Source organism: Melopsittacus undulatus, chromosome 5 (assembly GCF_012275295.1).
Source record: "Melopsittacus undulatus isolate bMelUnd1 chromosome 5, bMelUnd1.mat.Z, whole genome shotgun sequence".
Lineage (NCBI taxonomy): Eukaryota > Metazoa > Chordata > Aves > Psittaciformes > Psittaculidae > Melopsittacus > Melopsittacus undulatus.
In genome coordinates this window covers 52804939-52820195 of record NC_047531.1, presented here as the reverse complement: position 1 = coordinate 52820195, position 15257 = coordinate 52804939, and the positions used below count along the sequence as shown (strand labels likewise).

The following is a 15257-nucleotide window of genomic DNA, read 5'->3' as shown; positions in this document are numbered from 1 at the left end:
TTTTCAGCAGAGAAAGATAACAGGCAATAGGAATTCAGCTGAATTAGTACAGCTGAATGAGAAGTCACAAGTCACCCTGGACGAGCACAAAAATAGGACTTTTCTTTCTCTTTTAGTCCTTCTTGTAAGTGACAGCATCCACTGAAAGCCATGAGGTGCAAACCAGGCAAACAGAAACAGAACTGCAAGAGCACCAAGGCACAAGGAGGAGATAAGTTTTGCATTCGGAAAGCTCATGCCTTAAAAATAGCGCCAAAGCTCATTTCTGCCACGCCTGTTTATCCAAGGAGTCCTGCGGAGCCATGCCTTCCAACTGCCAGTGGGACAAGCCAACTGAGTACCCCAAAGGCAGGATTGCAGTACAGCACCCTCACACATCTGGAGCCCTTCTGCATCCGCCTGCTTCTGCATTCCCCAGAGAGCTGTTATTATTGATCTGATAACCTTGGCCAGGAGCTTCCCAGCAAGTCTCGCTTTGGCTCCTTCAAGGGTGCTGGGGGGGGGGGGGAAGGGGCAGGCAAATATGCAGGCATCAGTCTGGAGAGGGAAGGGGGAAACGCTTTCCAATGAGAGGAATGGCAGATGGCCCACAGCCAGCCAGAACAGACACCTCTTGAGAGCACTCAGTCCCCACAGCATTTCACCAGGGAGCTTTTCATCAGGGAGACATCAGAGACTGTAGGCAGGGTCAGTTCAGCTTTCTTCTTTCAAAAAGAAAAAGCAAGCAAAACCAAGTCTATGCTTTATGCCTTTCCTCTGAAAAACACAGCTTCCCAGCCTGCCCCAAACACACCAGTCACAACTGAATCACACACACAGCTGTGCAGGGCTGATGGATGCTGAAGGGGAGGAGGAGAAGGGAGCTGCGGCACTGAGGAGCTGGAGCAAGACATACCGTCAGTGCTGATGACTAGGCCAGCTACATCCGTGATGAGAAATGCAGATGTTTTGCAGAAAGTCAGCCACTGCTTCATATTAGGAGGTATGAAAGCAGACAGCTTAGATGTCATATTTTCCTCAGCCTTCATCCTTTGCTAGCCAGGACAGATCCAAAAAGCCAGGTATCTGGCTGCAGGAAATAATGACCTTCTTAGTCTTGGTCCTTCCTGAAGATCTCATCGTGACCATTATTAACACAAGCTTTCCCCAAAGGTGACAGTCACATCACTTTTACTGTGAGAAAAGCTGCAGGAGCAGCTCAGAAATTTACTGCTCTTCAGTTTTAGTTCTACTCACACAAATCTCTTCTGCGGGTACTAGAAGCTCCACAAATAAGAATACACGTTTTCAGATAACCCCCACAAAATCAGTACATTGCAAGCGGATTACTGAGGCCAACAGAATATATAAGGAGACTGGGGAAAAAAAGCAGCCCTGGGATAAGCTTCCCCTTGTGCACAAAATTTACTGCAGGGGTGGAGGAACAAAGACCTGCTTGGTATTCAGGGCTTGGGGTGTTTGGGTTTTTTTGTTGGCTGTTTTCCAGGTTTTAGGTCTTATAAACCTCTAAGCTAGTCACACAAGCTACAACACAGGGTGGTCTCGTCCCACACCTACAGTTTCAGCATTAGCCACAAAAAGGAATTAGAACAGGTAGTAGCCAGTCCTTGTAGACTTGAGGCTGCATAATGACAAACAGCCTTGACACAAATGGTGTAGGCTCTTATATGGTCCTATCATATAGCAGAAGAGCAAGCAGGTAAGGCTCCCAGAATTTTATCAGGAAAATCCGTAACAAAATTTTGGGTGCATAACCAAACCGCAAGCCCAACACAACACTCTGCATGCCATGTGTGCTACACAGAAAGAAAACATACACACAGAAACAAACATCTGTCTGGGACAGCTGGAACTCAATTCAGTTTTCCTTCTGCCCATTTCAGTAAATCTAAACCAGAACATTGCTTTTGTGAAACTATGGTCATCAGAAACAACAGTTTTCTAATAAAAAAATCAGCAAAACCAGGTGGCCTTGGTACCACTTGGTAGTGTAACAAGGACATGAAAAACTCAGGGATCAGATCACTGCCTAGCAGTGCCGTATCTAAACCAGAGCACAGTTGGGTCCAGGACTGTTGTGGAAGGAAACACAGCACAGCTCCAGCTGGAAGGGGGCTCATGTGGTCTCTAGCCCAGCCTCCTGCCCAAGCATGGTCAGTGCTAATATCAGACCAGTTAACTTGGGGTTTTATTCAGTCAGGTCTTTAAAACATCCTTGTTTCACAAGACACCATATGCTTAAAAGCATTTTGCCACAGCTGAAGACCCTGCTTGCACCCAAAATGAGGGGCAGCACTCAGTGTCTTCAGTGCAGAACAAGGGCAAGTGACCTCTCTTTTGGAGGTTTGTGTATCTCACACAATGGAGTGCACACCTTACCTCTGCAGGCAACCCCAGCTCCAGCAAAAGCTGGAAGATGAGTGCTCCAGGGTGTCACTAAATAGCCAGGGTTTGTCCTGGCAGAGCTGCAGAAGAAGTGGGTGCCCAGCAAACGCAGCTCCAGGTGAGCCACTAAAGCATATCAGCAATATTGCTTTTTGCCCCTGTGCTATAAGGGAGAAGCTTCCACCAACACCAGTACACTTCCCTCCTGCATCTCTGCTCAGGACACAACAGACTTCACAAGGAGGCCTGAAGCTCCTTAAGGTGCCTGTCCAGAGGTCTAAGAGGTTATCAGATCATCCTGGTCTCTATTTCTCACCCCATATGACTAACAGATTGTGTGGGAAGACAAAGCACAGCTGCAGGGAAATGTTTTTCCTTGGCAGAGAGGAAAGAGATGAAGTGGGTGTCACATTTTTCCATTGGATTTTTGCTTGTCACCACAGCAGAGCCAGATCACGTACAGAAGATTGAAAGCCAGTTAGCAGCAGATGGCAGGAAAAAAAAAGTAGTGAGTAGTTTCCAAGACACAGTGAAGGCACAGAGAGGTCACTGGCACTATTTAGCTATACATTTGGATGGGTGGCAGCTCTAGCAATTCAGGTTTATCCCATTTAACCAGCCTTTCCTTATTTTCTCACATTGCCTTCCCTGCTTGCCAGGTTACCCTCATGACAGGGAGCATTCCTTATTTGTTACAGCATTTATATCCTTCCTGCACACATTTAGCACTGATGTAACTCAATTCAGTGACTCTTCTGCCGTCACAAGCTACATCTGACAGCTCACAGACAGAGAGAATGACAACTCCTGCTATGAAGAGCTTAGCAACTCAGTCTGGAGACAGTGGATGCAATGCCCTTATTAAAGGGTACCTGCTATGCTTTATTAAACCTCACCATTTTTGCCCTGACTTCTTCTCTGCCTATTACTCGCTTAAATGAGGTGAAAGGGTAATATATTTGCCAGTAAAATCGTGGCCCTAAGCCAAAATTAATTTTTGCACTCTGTTTCTGTCACTTTTATACAAGACAAACAAATTAGCTTCCAAGACAGCCTCCGCTTTTCACTAACATTCGGCACCACGGAGAGGTGGCAGTACCGTTGAGTGCATCCAACATGAGTGCTTCTTTGAACTTTGGGTCTGTCCATTTCTTTGCTACCATCCACATTACTCTCAAACAACCCTTTTTCCTACTGATCTTTGAACAACTGCCTCCTCTAGGTAATCCCCTTTCTTTTGAGATATCCAAAGCATAGTCCACTGGTATCAAATACACACATGCACGCATCAGTATTACATCTAAGCAGAACCCATAAAGCTACCCAGACTACTATTCACACTTTAGCCCACAAAGCAGTTCCACCACGCCTTTCCCAGCCAAACATTCTTTCCTGCCCTCCCAACATCAGCACCAGAACCTGGGCTGCTACAGGGTAAGCTGTATCAGGGAACTGATACCCCTTGAAAGCTTATTTCTTGCACAAAAGTCATTTAACTGGATGAGCTCCCCAGCAGCTACCACAACAGCCTGCGGTTACATCCAGGTGCAGAACCACACTGTTCAGGTCTTGTCACCCAGAAAAAAATACACAGCCAAAGGGCATCCAGACAGTAGTGATTCCTCATCTCCATAATTCAGAGAGATGAATAGGGAGCAGAAACGTGCCCTCCCTGAAAAACCAGATGTAGAGTTCTACTGTGAGAAAGCCCTTCAGGGGCCCACTCAGAAACCATCTCCCTTGGAAAAAAGGAAAGCTGCTCTTGGTAATCGGAGGAGTTAAAGGGAGGGCCTCATAAGCTCAGGGTAAGCAGCCAATACGGTCTGTGAAAAATGCCACCGAGCTAGGTTAGTCACCCTATCTGACTGGCTATCAATAATTGCTAAAGTCTCACCCACAAGAAGGGAGAGAAGCAACCCAAAACAGAGGAAACAGATGATGGATGTTTAAATCAAGCATTACAAAGTGATTGGAAAACAGCTTTTAGGAATGCAGGGAGGAGGAAGGAGTACAGACAATACGAAGGACAGCAGGGCCGGATAACTGATATTTGAATACAGCACAAATAAACAACGTATCTCTGCAAGTGCAAAGCCAGCAAGACAACTTGCCCAGAGACAGAGAGCTGCTTCCAAAGGACCAGCTCTCCACTTGCAAAGCAACAACTAAGCATCTCAGGGGTACCTTGGTAGCTGAGGCACCAAAAGAAAATGAGCCCACAGTGACAGAGACCATACAGCTCTTTGTAGGGATGAACAGAAAGACACAGTATAAGCTAAGTGCCTTGGTCCTTGCAGTCCTAGGTAGGTCTGTAGCCCCTGCAGGAGCAGGGCCATGGGACCTGTGCTGCTGCCAAGGTGCTAGCTCACAGAATGGTTTGGGTTGGAAGGGATCTTAAAGACCATCTAGTTCCAACCCCCCTGCCATGGACAGGACACCTCTCAGGTTGCTCCAAGCCCAGTCCAACCTGGACATGAACACTTCCAGAAATGGGGCAGCCTCAGCTTTTCTGGGCAACCGGTGCCAGTGTCTCATCACCCTCATAGTGAAGAATTTGTTCCTGTCTTCTGATCTAAATCTCTCATCTGCAAGCTTAAAGATATTGCCCCTTGTCCTGACACTATATGCCCCAGTTAAAACCCCTCTCCCTCACTGAGTCCAACATTTTCCTGTTCCTGCAGTAACAAAGCTGAGCACATCCACTTCAGCTTAACACTGCAAAAAAAGCCTGTTACAAGAGGCTTACAAGCTCCCCAAAAGCCCAGGGGCACCATCTTGTGTTACCACAACATGGTACCACTGTGCACAATGGCTCCTGAAGCACTTTTATTCTGCAGTAGTTACTTACCTCCTGTATTTGTCAGGCAGCTCTGACATAAAGAGGTTTTACCAGGTGGTGGTATAGGCGACAGCCACAAGAAGCTGAGACAGACTACGGAACAGCCAGTGGTACATCAGTCAAAGGCTTCTTGGCTTTATTTTTTATGTTTATTTTCACTGCTTTATTTCACAGCTGGAACAAAGGTGATCTGACCTCACAGTGTACAAGCAGAAGTGCAAAGGCAGACAGGCAGAGGAGGAGATAATATAGCTGCAATTTAACTGCTATGGCTGAAGTCAGAGTGCATCAGAGAGCAAGAGGAACACAAAAAGATCAAATCAAACTGCGCATCCCCCTCTGGGGTCTGCAGCTAGTCAGATCAGCCTCTTTCACAGACACAGGTGATCCTAAAAAGCGAGACTGCTTTAATAAAACACTGGTCACACACACACACCACCCCAGGATGGGAAACTTAGGTACCCCCAGCTCTGAAAGATCCCAAAGAAGGGACCCTTCACAGTGCAAACAAAGACTTGCAAAGAGAACAAGTTTCCCCCGGGCTCTGTAGATAAGTTCAACAACTCCAGACACAGGAAAACCCTGTCTGGTAAGGTGGTGAATGAATTCTTTTACCACAGCTATCGCATACAACCTGCTCCACACTTAATGACTGGCTTTCCAGAGTAAGGAAACATTTACAGAGGACAGTGCACATCAGTCACATCCATCAGAAGAAAAAACAGTGGGTTTGTACATTAAAAGCAGGCTTATTCTTATCTGCCACTCTTCAAAGTCAGTCCCAGGACGGACTAGGATTTTTCCCAGCTCCCAGCTTCGCTGCAGCTCAAGCACTTCACTATAAAGTTACAGTCAGTCCAAATGAAACCAGCCAGCAACTCAATACCCTCATTTTTCCAATTTTAACTGTCAGAAAACAGGAGGGTAAAGTTTCAGAGTATCCCACTTGCGTTTATCTCAGCTTTTAGAGGAACTGTAGAGCATTCAGCCCCATTTTTGAGTACCTGACATGTCCCTTGGCAAACAGGAATAGTTTTCTTCTTTAAATTTGGGAAGAAAATGAGAAAAGTGGGGGTGGCTTTCAGTGCAAAGCACTGAACACAACCAGTTCAGCTGTTCAGCACTTGTGGCCCTCTGTAGCTTTTTTAATATGGAAAGTAACTCTCAAAATTTAACATTACTGCTTTTGTGAAAAGTTTGCACATAACTAGTAAAAATAAAAAAAAAGAAAAAATATCACACCTTTACATTTCCCCTCTTTACTGGAGGATTTTGTCAAAAATCCTTGTAAGTACTGACTTTATAAATATTTCACCTAAAGTGAGCTGTCTGGTCCTCCATATGCAGGTGTGTAGAGAAGAAAGAACGTGAGATTTCAGCTGTCTTGTTTAAAGGGCAGCAGGCCAAACCCCACTTTCAAATAAATGAAGTATCTTCCACCCCCGAAATAAACAAATAAATGGATCAAGCTGTACTGACACCAGATTTTAGACAGCTACATGCAGCCACCACAAAATAAGATACAGCTCCACATCCATACATGCTGTGGTAACCACATTTAATTACATACAGACTGCAAAAATCAAGCCCTGCCACCCGTTTAAATTAACTACTGCCAGTGCTGTACTCTGAAATACAGAGGCAATCCCCGGCAGCTTGTTCAGAAGCAACACTTCTGCAGAAGTCATCAGAACACAAAGTAACAGTGACCATGATTTTTGCAGCAGAGGAAATGAGTCACACTCCCAGTGAGCTTCAGAGGCTTCTAATGGGTGATTTTTATCCAAGGAAGCAAGGCCAGCTCAACATTTCCACAACTCGTCTTAAGACAATAATCACAACCTATCACAAGCCATCCCTGAACACTAACCTTCAGAGGTGGATCACTCTGGTTTTGCTCTTGCAGGGAGATAGTAATTTGATTGCTAAGGCCTGGAATGTCTCCTCTGCTCACGCCAGCCTATGCTGTGCCTATGTTCCAGGGCTGAGCTGCCCGCAGCATCACCAGCGACATGGCAACAGGCTTGCTGAGCTCAAACATCACTCGGATAATGGCATCAGCAATGTGATATTTGAGGCATTTCAACATTTTTGTATGAGCTTCAAGTTCAATAGTCAGGCTCCTTAAAGAATAAGCAATTTGGGCTACTCAGCATTTGAAGTATCTTCCAGTTAACTCAGGACATGACGCGTGGGAAGTTAGTCCTAAATATATTAGCCAGCTGTTGCCCTCACGTACCTGTAGGGCAGGTGTAGTTCTGTATCTGCTATGCCAAGATCACAGCTACACTGACATTCAGCTGCATTTTGCTATCATCTGGAAGCAACAGCCAGCAGCTAACATGTTAATCATGAAAATGGGGGGGGGGGGGGGGGAGAAACTGCCTCCTCAATATTAAATAAGGAGGTTTTAAATGTCAAAGGCTCATAAGAACCATCTGCTTGTCAGCTCCCATCCAGCAATAGGACAGGTAGTTGGCATTTCACAGTGTGTTTGTCAGACATCCATCTGCATCAGATCTGGCATTTGTCACTGAAGATGCTGTCCCAGCTGGGCTGCATACAACTGCCAATCACCTCCAACAGAGGCCCACAGGCAGAGCTCTCCCATTTCATGCCCGCCTGTGTGTTATGGGAAGTAACAGCAGTGGCAAGATGGTGAAAAGTTTGTAACCTGGCCACACTTTTGCTCCCTTTGTGTAGTGGCAAGCTTTGTGCTTCCTTTCTGCTTGACTGCCAGGAAAAATAAACAGCATATAATAACAATAACAGTACCTTGCACAATGCTGGTGTATGGTATTACCAACACCCAATCACAACAAGCTACAGGGCATATGAAGATGATATATGCAGACAGATCACATATGCCATGAACACACCTCTAGGAAACCTTTCACCCTTTTCTTAGATGGGAAGCCAAGCTGTTCTGGAAAAATAACGGCTATAAAGCTATCTGGCATCCAGGTGATTACTATGAACTATGAAGATGTTAATGAGCCACCTCAAGTACTGCTGCCTGCCAACACCAGAGCTGAGCTCCTCAAGGTCCTGCTTTCTCCCATCATAGGTGACAACATCGCCAAGAGCATCAGCAGAGTGAGAGAACCACTCCTCACACTACTTTGAGTGCTGATGATATCATCAGCTGCTATAGAGAAATGTAAATCCCCAGAAGGCTGGATTTCACCCCTGGTAATTAAGGCAGGCTGGAACAGTTTAAAATAGAGGTCAAGTTTTTAAGTGTGTGCATACTTTCACACTCTTCTACTAGCTTCAAGTCAGCCTGACCCAGGAGCAGCCTTTATGGTCATAAAAAGGTTAAAGCGTAACTTAAGATACACAAAAAGCAGCTGGCTGGCAGAGTTCTCACTGTTACCTCTCTGCGCACACAGTGCAACTGATAAAGGACACTCATCCTTCCTGCTTGTGAGCTCTCCCCTCAGTTGTCATCTTTTCCCTCTTTCCCCTTGGCAGCCCAACTTGTAGGGCTTCGTGACCATACCAGGCGCTTTCTTAAGCCCAATCTAAAGTTTCCTTGCACACCCAGCTATGGGACACCTAATAAGTGGGCAAAGAACAGAAGACGACATAGGGCACATGCTCCTCAGCCCTGAAGATGACAGCACAGTGGTGAGTACCCAAGGGGACCCTCCTGTGCTCTATCTGTACATCATCGCAGTCTTTTCAGAAACACCCTACAATAAGTTTACAAGCACAGCAGAAACAGCCGGGTCAAACCAGTCCTCCCAGATGGAAAGTATAAGGCAGGAGAAGAACAGATGTTTTATCCAGAGGGTTTGTTTGTTTTGGGTTTTGAAAATGATTCCATGAAGTTTTGGACAGAGGTAAATAGAGAACTTGTGTTTCATGATACCAAGCACCGTATTTTCCTCCACACAGCAGGATGCAGGAACATATACTTCCCCCCCCCCCCCAGAGAATGTTCATAGAATGGTTTGGGTTGGAAAGGACCTTAATGATCATCTAGTTCCAACACCCCTGCCATGTGCAGGATCACGTCCCCCTTGACAAGGTTTCAGAAAAACTCTTTTTCCCCTCTAAAGACCCTAATACCTCACTACACCTACTTTATCTACAGCATTTAGCTGCTTTTACTTTTTTACTGATACCTTCTTTCAGAATTCCAAAAACAACCAAAAAAAGATGAATTTGTTTCAAACTTATTATTTTGTCTTCCAAGACCCTAAAGCCTCTTTATTTGACTTCAAGTGCCTAAAGAAGCCTTAAACTCAAAAAAAAAAACCAAAGAAACAAGACCACCACACAAATAAATCAAGGGTAATCTATTACTCTTAACAAAGGGGCTCACAGCAAAACACACATTATCACAGCATTTGAAGCTTAAAATGTCCAATAAAATGTGAAAACAGCAGAGGGAAACGCACTCCATTTCCATCCACCCAACAGCCAGGATGGCTTTTTTGCCAGGCTACACTTAAGCCCAAGTCCCAGGCTCCTTGAAACAGGACAGAAAACACACATATCCATGTCACTGCAGCCACAGGATCTTGCCCAAGCGCAAGATCCCCTTCAGGGCACTAATTAAAAACATATGAGAACACTAAATAAGAAAATAGAATTAAAAGTGGCAACTCCATTCCCATTGCAGGGATCCAAACCAGGAGGAAGTATTCCAGCACAACTGTAAAATCTCTGAAGAGCCTCTCCTTTCATTCACAACTTTACTCTTGTTAAAGACTCCGTCATGGTAAAGAAAAAAACACAAGAAACAAGCTGCTTGAAGGAAGAGTTTTCCATTGTTAAGTGTTCCTGTTTGCTCTTTAAAGAAACCCAACAAAACAACCCACCGTCATACATGATTGCTTTTCCCCAGATCTACCAGAAGATACACATTGCGCAAGAATCCCAAGCGCTTTCAAAGACAAAGAAGCCAAACAATATTTATAGACTGTCACATGCGCAGCAGGCTTGCTTCCTGCTGAAACGAGGCTTGGAGTTTGTGCCGGACACGATCCCGGATCAGCAAGGCCACTGTGCACCACACACAAGTGAGATTTTCCTTGGTTGCCTTTCAAGATTTAACACTGACATCTCCACACAGCACCAGCATGGTGCCACACCACACGTCACTCTGTGGAATCACCCCTGCTCACACGAGATCTGGGTCAGTCCCTCTCTGTAAGGTGATATTTACACATTGCTCTCTTAGGTACAAGGAAGAAACGCAGAGCCTGATCCAGCACCTTTCCCAAGGCACCTGCCACATGCTAGTCACCACCACCATGTTACACTGGGTCTCCATTCGAGTACCAGCTCAACAATTGTGCCAAGCTGGACTGCCCTGTGCTCTGCACAAGCGGTGGACTAGAGGAGTCTTCCATGCACGCTGTGCCAAAGTGGTCCAACTCACTTCCACTTAGGATTTGTGGCTGCACATCTGTACAATGATGTATCTCTGCGCTTCCAAAAAGCCTCCAGATTCACAAAGAAACAACAGAGCGGAGATAACAGGACGCATTTGCATGGGATTGCCCTAACTATGCGGATTGCAGCCAAAACAAACAAACAAAAATAATCACCAAACTTCTGTTACTTCCTTCCTGCGCTGGGGACACCAGACAGCGGGACGATGCCGGGACAGTCTCGCTTTGGAGAAGAAGACTCCCGAGGGAATCCCGGGAGAAGCCGGCGGTGCCGCAAGGGAAGCGGGGCCCGGGCCAGGATAAGGACTATCGGCCCCAGCGAGACGGCGAGGCCCGGTCAGGGGAGCACGGAGCGAGAGGCTGGAGACCCCGATTGGAACCACCAGCGCTCCGCACGGAGGGAGGGAGGGACCTGTGACACCGGCACAGAAGGGGCGAGCCACGGCCCCAGCGCCTACCCGGGAATACCTCGCTCCCCCGGGGGCTGCGGGCGAGCACCTCCTGGCCTCCGCACCGTAACCCTCGCTCCCACTGGGACACCCCACCCACCCCAGGGAAGGCAGAGGGCGCCCGGCACGACCCTCGCCACGGCGCCCCAAGAGGCAGGGGGCGTCTCGGCCGCCCCATCCGGCCCTCCCCGCGGCTCCTGGGGGCGCTGCCCGGCCGGAGCCGCCTCCCGCCCGCCGCTCCTCACCGTGTGGCACAGCAGGGTGTCGGGGTCGGCGGGCTCGCACAGCTCGCTCAGCTTGCGGTCCCAGTGCAACAGCTGCGGCTGCTCCCCACCGCTCTCGCACACTTCCATGGCGGCCGCCAGCAACGGGACACCCCCGCCTGCCGATCCACCACCACCTCCCCTCACACACACACACACACACCGCCTGACCCCTGCACGCCCACCCGCGGCGGACCGGCTCACACCGAGCCACCAGCTCCCATGGGCCGCGGAGCCCCGCTGAGGCCGCGTCGCGTCCCCGCCGGGAGTGTGCGGACACGGGGCGGGCGGGTCACCCCGCCAGCTGCGCGCCGCGCCCCCACCGCCCCGCGCCAGCGCCACGCCCACGCCCCCTCCTGGCCACGCCCCCGCCGCAGAGGCCGCCAATCGGGGGCAAGGAGCGCGGCTGACCGGCGGGCCGCGCCCCAATCGGCGCTCGGCCCCCGCACGGCTCCAGCTGTGGAATGTGGGCGGGAGCTCCCCAGGCGCGTCACGGCAGCAGGAGGGAGACCCCCGAGCCCCGCTCTGCCAATGGGACGCCAGGGACACCGGGAGCGGCAGGCCCGCCAGCCAATGAGACAGCGACAAGACTGCTGCCGCCGCGCGCCGCACCGCCCATCCGCCTCTGGTGTCGTGAGGGCTGGGGAGGGGTTGGCTGGGGCTCGGCTCCACCCGGGAGCATTTGGGCTGTGCTCCAGCAGTCCTTCGGCTCCAGCCGGCCGGTCAGAGGCAGGGGAAGGGGTTTCCTGCCCATGGGAGCGAGCGAAGGGTCCGGTATGAGTGAGCGAAGCCAGCCAGGGCCTCATACACGGCCTCGGGGAGCAGGAGAGCGTTCAGGGAAAGCGGCCGGGGCAACCACAGGCAGCCCCTAGCCTCTCTGTCCCTTCTGCACCAGCAGTGCTGGTGCCGGGCTGCAGCGGCCCTCAGCAGGGTTACTTGGTCTTCTGGCTTGGTTAAAAAGGAGGCAGGAAAAGCAGGTAATGCTTGGGATTTTTTATGGCTGAACGTAGTTTTCCTATTTATTTGAGAGATGTCAGAACATACCTCATAAAAACAGAACTTTTACAATGAATTATAGAATCAACCAGGTTGGAAAAGACCTTCAAGATCAAGTCTAACCGTTAACCCCAGGACTGCCAAGGCCACCACTGAACCATGTCACTGAGGGCCTCACCTACATGGTTTGTGAACACTTCCATGGACAGTGACTGCACCACTGCCCTGGGCAGACTGTTCCAATGCCTGATCACCCTCTTGGTGAAGAAATTCATCCTCATATCCAATCTAAACCTCCCCTGGCTCAGCTTGAGAGCTCCTCTCTCCATCCTCCTTTCAGGCAATCTTGGGGAGCAGTAAGGTCTCCCTGAGCCTTCTCCAGGCTAAACAATCCCAGTTCCCTCAGCTACTCCTCATAAGACTTGTGCTCTAGGCCCTCCACCTTCAAAGTCTCAGTTTTGAACTGCACTTCAGTGTTGTGTGCAGCTTTGGTGTTCACAGCAATGGGTACCCTATCACTGTCAGCATTCCCAGCCTGCTGATGAACCAGCAGCGAAAACAACCTCAGTCAATAGGAAATTCTGATATTTTAAGATTTGCTTTCATGCCAAACAGGGACAACACTGCCATTTCATTGCTCTTTACAAATGAAGGATGTCAAATCTTAATGATTCAAGAAACCGGGCATCCTTCAGTGCTTCCTTTCAGCTCCTGAAGCTCTGTCGAGGCATTTCAGTGTGGGTCAGTTTAATGCTAACTCGCATTTCCATGCTGCGGTGTTCATGATCCATAACTGGATTTCCTGGTACATCCTCTCTCTTCTAGACCTCCCATTCAGCCTTCATCTCTTGCAGCATATAATTTTCATTCACTCACAGAGCAAACATTTGTGCAGCCTGAGTGATACAGCCCTTGCTAAGGAGAGCCTAGACTAGTTCTCTGAGGAAAACCAAGTCATAAGGACTTCCTGGCACCCAGCAGCCACAACAGCAACCGATTTTGTGATTTTGTTGGGGTTGTCCCTTTAAGATTTCCTAAACTTTTTTTGATTAGAAAAAAGAGTTACAAAACCTATATTATTTGGTGAAGGATATGAAGGGAAAATGCCTAACTGCCCCAACCAAAGATCTCCTGCAAAGATAAGTCATTGCAAAACAGGTCAGCCCAGTATGTATGCCCTACACAGCACAAAAAACATCTAAAGCCAAATTACTAGTGCCTGAATTGCTTCCTACCACTGTGGCAAGCCCAACTGGAGGTACAAAATTCTTGTGTCTTGGCACTGCCAGGCACTGTTTTCAAAGCAATTACATTGTGCCAGTCCCAAGGTGCAGATTGTGAAAATTGGAAAGGTCAGTTCCTTTTCCTTACCCAGAAACCATTGTGTTTTCACTACATGTGTTCTTACTTTCAAAGCCTTCATGGCCTTGTGATAATCTGGTTAACAAAAGGCTCTCCATCAGATAACTGGCTGATATTAGATCCTTCTAAAATTACTGTTTTGACTAAGGGATTTTTTTGTGTTGGGGCACTAAGTTAATGCTTTGCCTGTATGAGAAACATAAAGGGAGAGCCATGTTTGCCTTGTAAGCCAACAAAGTAAAAGCAACTTTGTTGTTAAAAGCAGGTGCTGACTGGGTGACTGCAGCTTCATTTGCCAAACATTTCATTTGCTGAGGATGAGGGTCTCCTAAGGACTGGTATTTGACCAGGAATACTGGGCTGCGCTTTCTCATCTTAACACATTTCTCAGGAAGCAATCCTTATTTAGGAAACAAGTTGCACTTAGAATCATAGAACAGTTAGAATTGGAAAGGACCTTATTATCTAGTTCCAAGCCCCCTGCCATGGGCAGGGACACCTCACAAGGCTTCATCCAACCTGGCCTTGAACACTGCCAGGAATGGAGCATTCACTACCTCCCTGGGCAACCCATTCCAGTACCTCACCACCCTAACAGTAAAGAATTTCTTCCTTACATCCAATCTAAACCTCCCCTGTTTGAGTTTTAACCCATTACCCCTTGTCCTATCACTACAGTCCCTAATGAAGAGTCCCTCACCAGCATCCTTTTAGGCCCCCTTCAGATACTGGAAGGCTGCTATGAGGTCTCCACGCAGCCTTCTCTTCTCCAGGCTGAACAGCCCCAACTTTCTCAGCCTGTCTTCATACAGGAGGTGCTCCAGTCCCCTGATCATCCTCGTGGCCCTCCTCTGGACTTGTTCCAACAGTTCCATGTCCTTTTTATGTTGAGGACACCAGAACTGCACACAATACTCCAAGTGAGGTCTCACGAGAGCAGAGTAGAGGGGCAGGATCACCTCCGACCTGCTGGTCACGCTCCTTTTGATGCAGCCCAGGATACAGTTGGCTTTCTGGGTTGTGAGTGCACACTGAAGCCAGTTCATGTTCATTTTCTCATCGACCAACACCCCCAAGTCCTTCTCCACAGGCTACACTGACTTTCTTCTTTGCCCAACCTGTAGCTGTGTCTGGGATTGCTCTGATCCAGGTGTAGGACCTTGCACTTGGCATGGTTAAACTTCATGAGGTTGGCATCAGCCCACCTCACAAGCATGTCAAGGTCCCTCTGGATGGCATTCCTTCCCTCCAGCATATCAACCGAACCACACAGCTTGGTGTCATTGGCAAAATTGCTGAGGGCACACTCAATCCCATTGTCCATGTCACCGACAAAGATGTTGAACAAGACCAGTCCCAACACCAATCCCTGAGGGACACCACTCGTTACTGGTCTCCAGCTGGACATTGAACCGTTGACCACAACTCTCTGTGTGCGACCATCCAGCCAGTTCTTTATCCACCGAGTGGTCCACCTATCAAATTGATGACACTCCAATTTGGAGACAAGGATGTCATGTGGGACAGTGTCAAACGCTTTGCACAAGTCCAGGTAGAT

The 15257-nt window shown here is 48.3% G+C and overlaps 1 protein-coding gene across 1 annotated transcript in view; it reads right to left on the bottom strand.

Moving 5' to 3' along the window:
• The window catches only part of CREB3L2 (cAMP responsive element binding protein 3 like 2), an 81177-nt gene extending 69595 nt beyond the window's left edge, over positions 1 to 11582 (bottom strand). Inside the window, exon 1 of the mRNA XM_034062934.1 lies at positions 11324 to 11582. Coding sequence (XP_033918825.1) covers positions 11324 to 11431 — 108 coding nt within the window. The 5' untranslated portion in view covers positions 11432 to 11582. The remainder of the gene's footprint in view (positions 1 to 11323) is intronic.
• Between the last annotated feature and the right edge of the window lie 3675 nt (positions 11583 to 15257).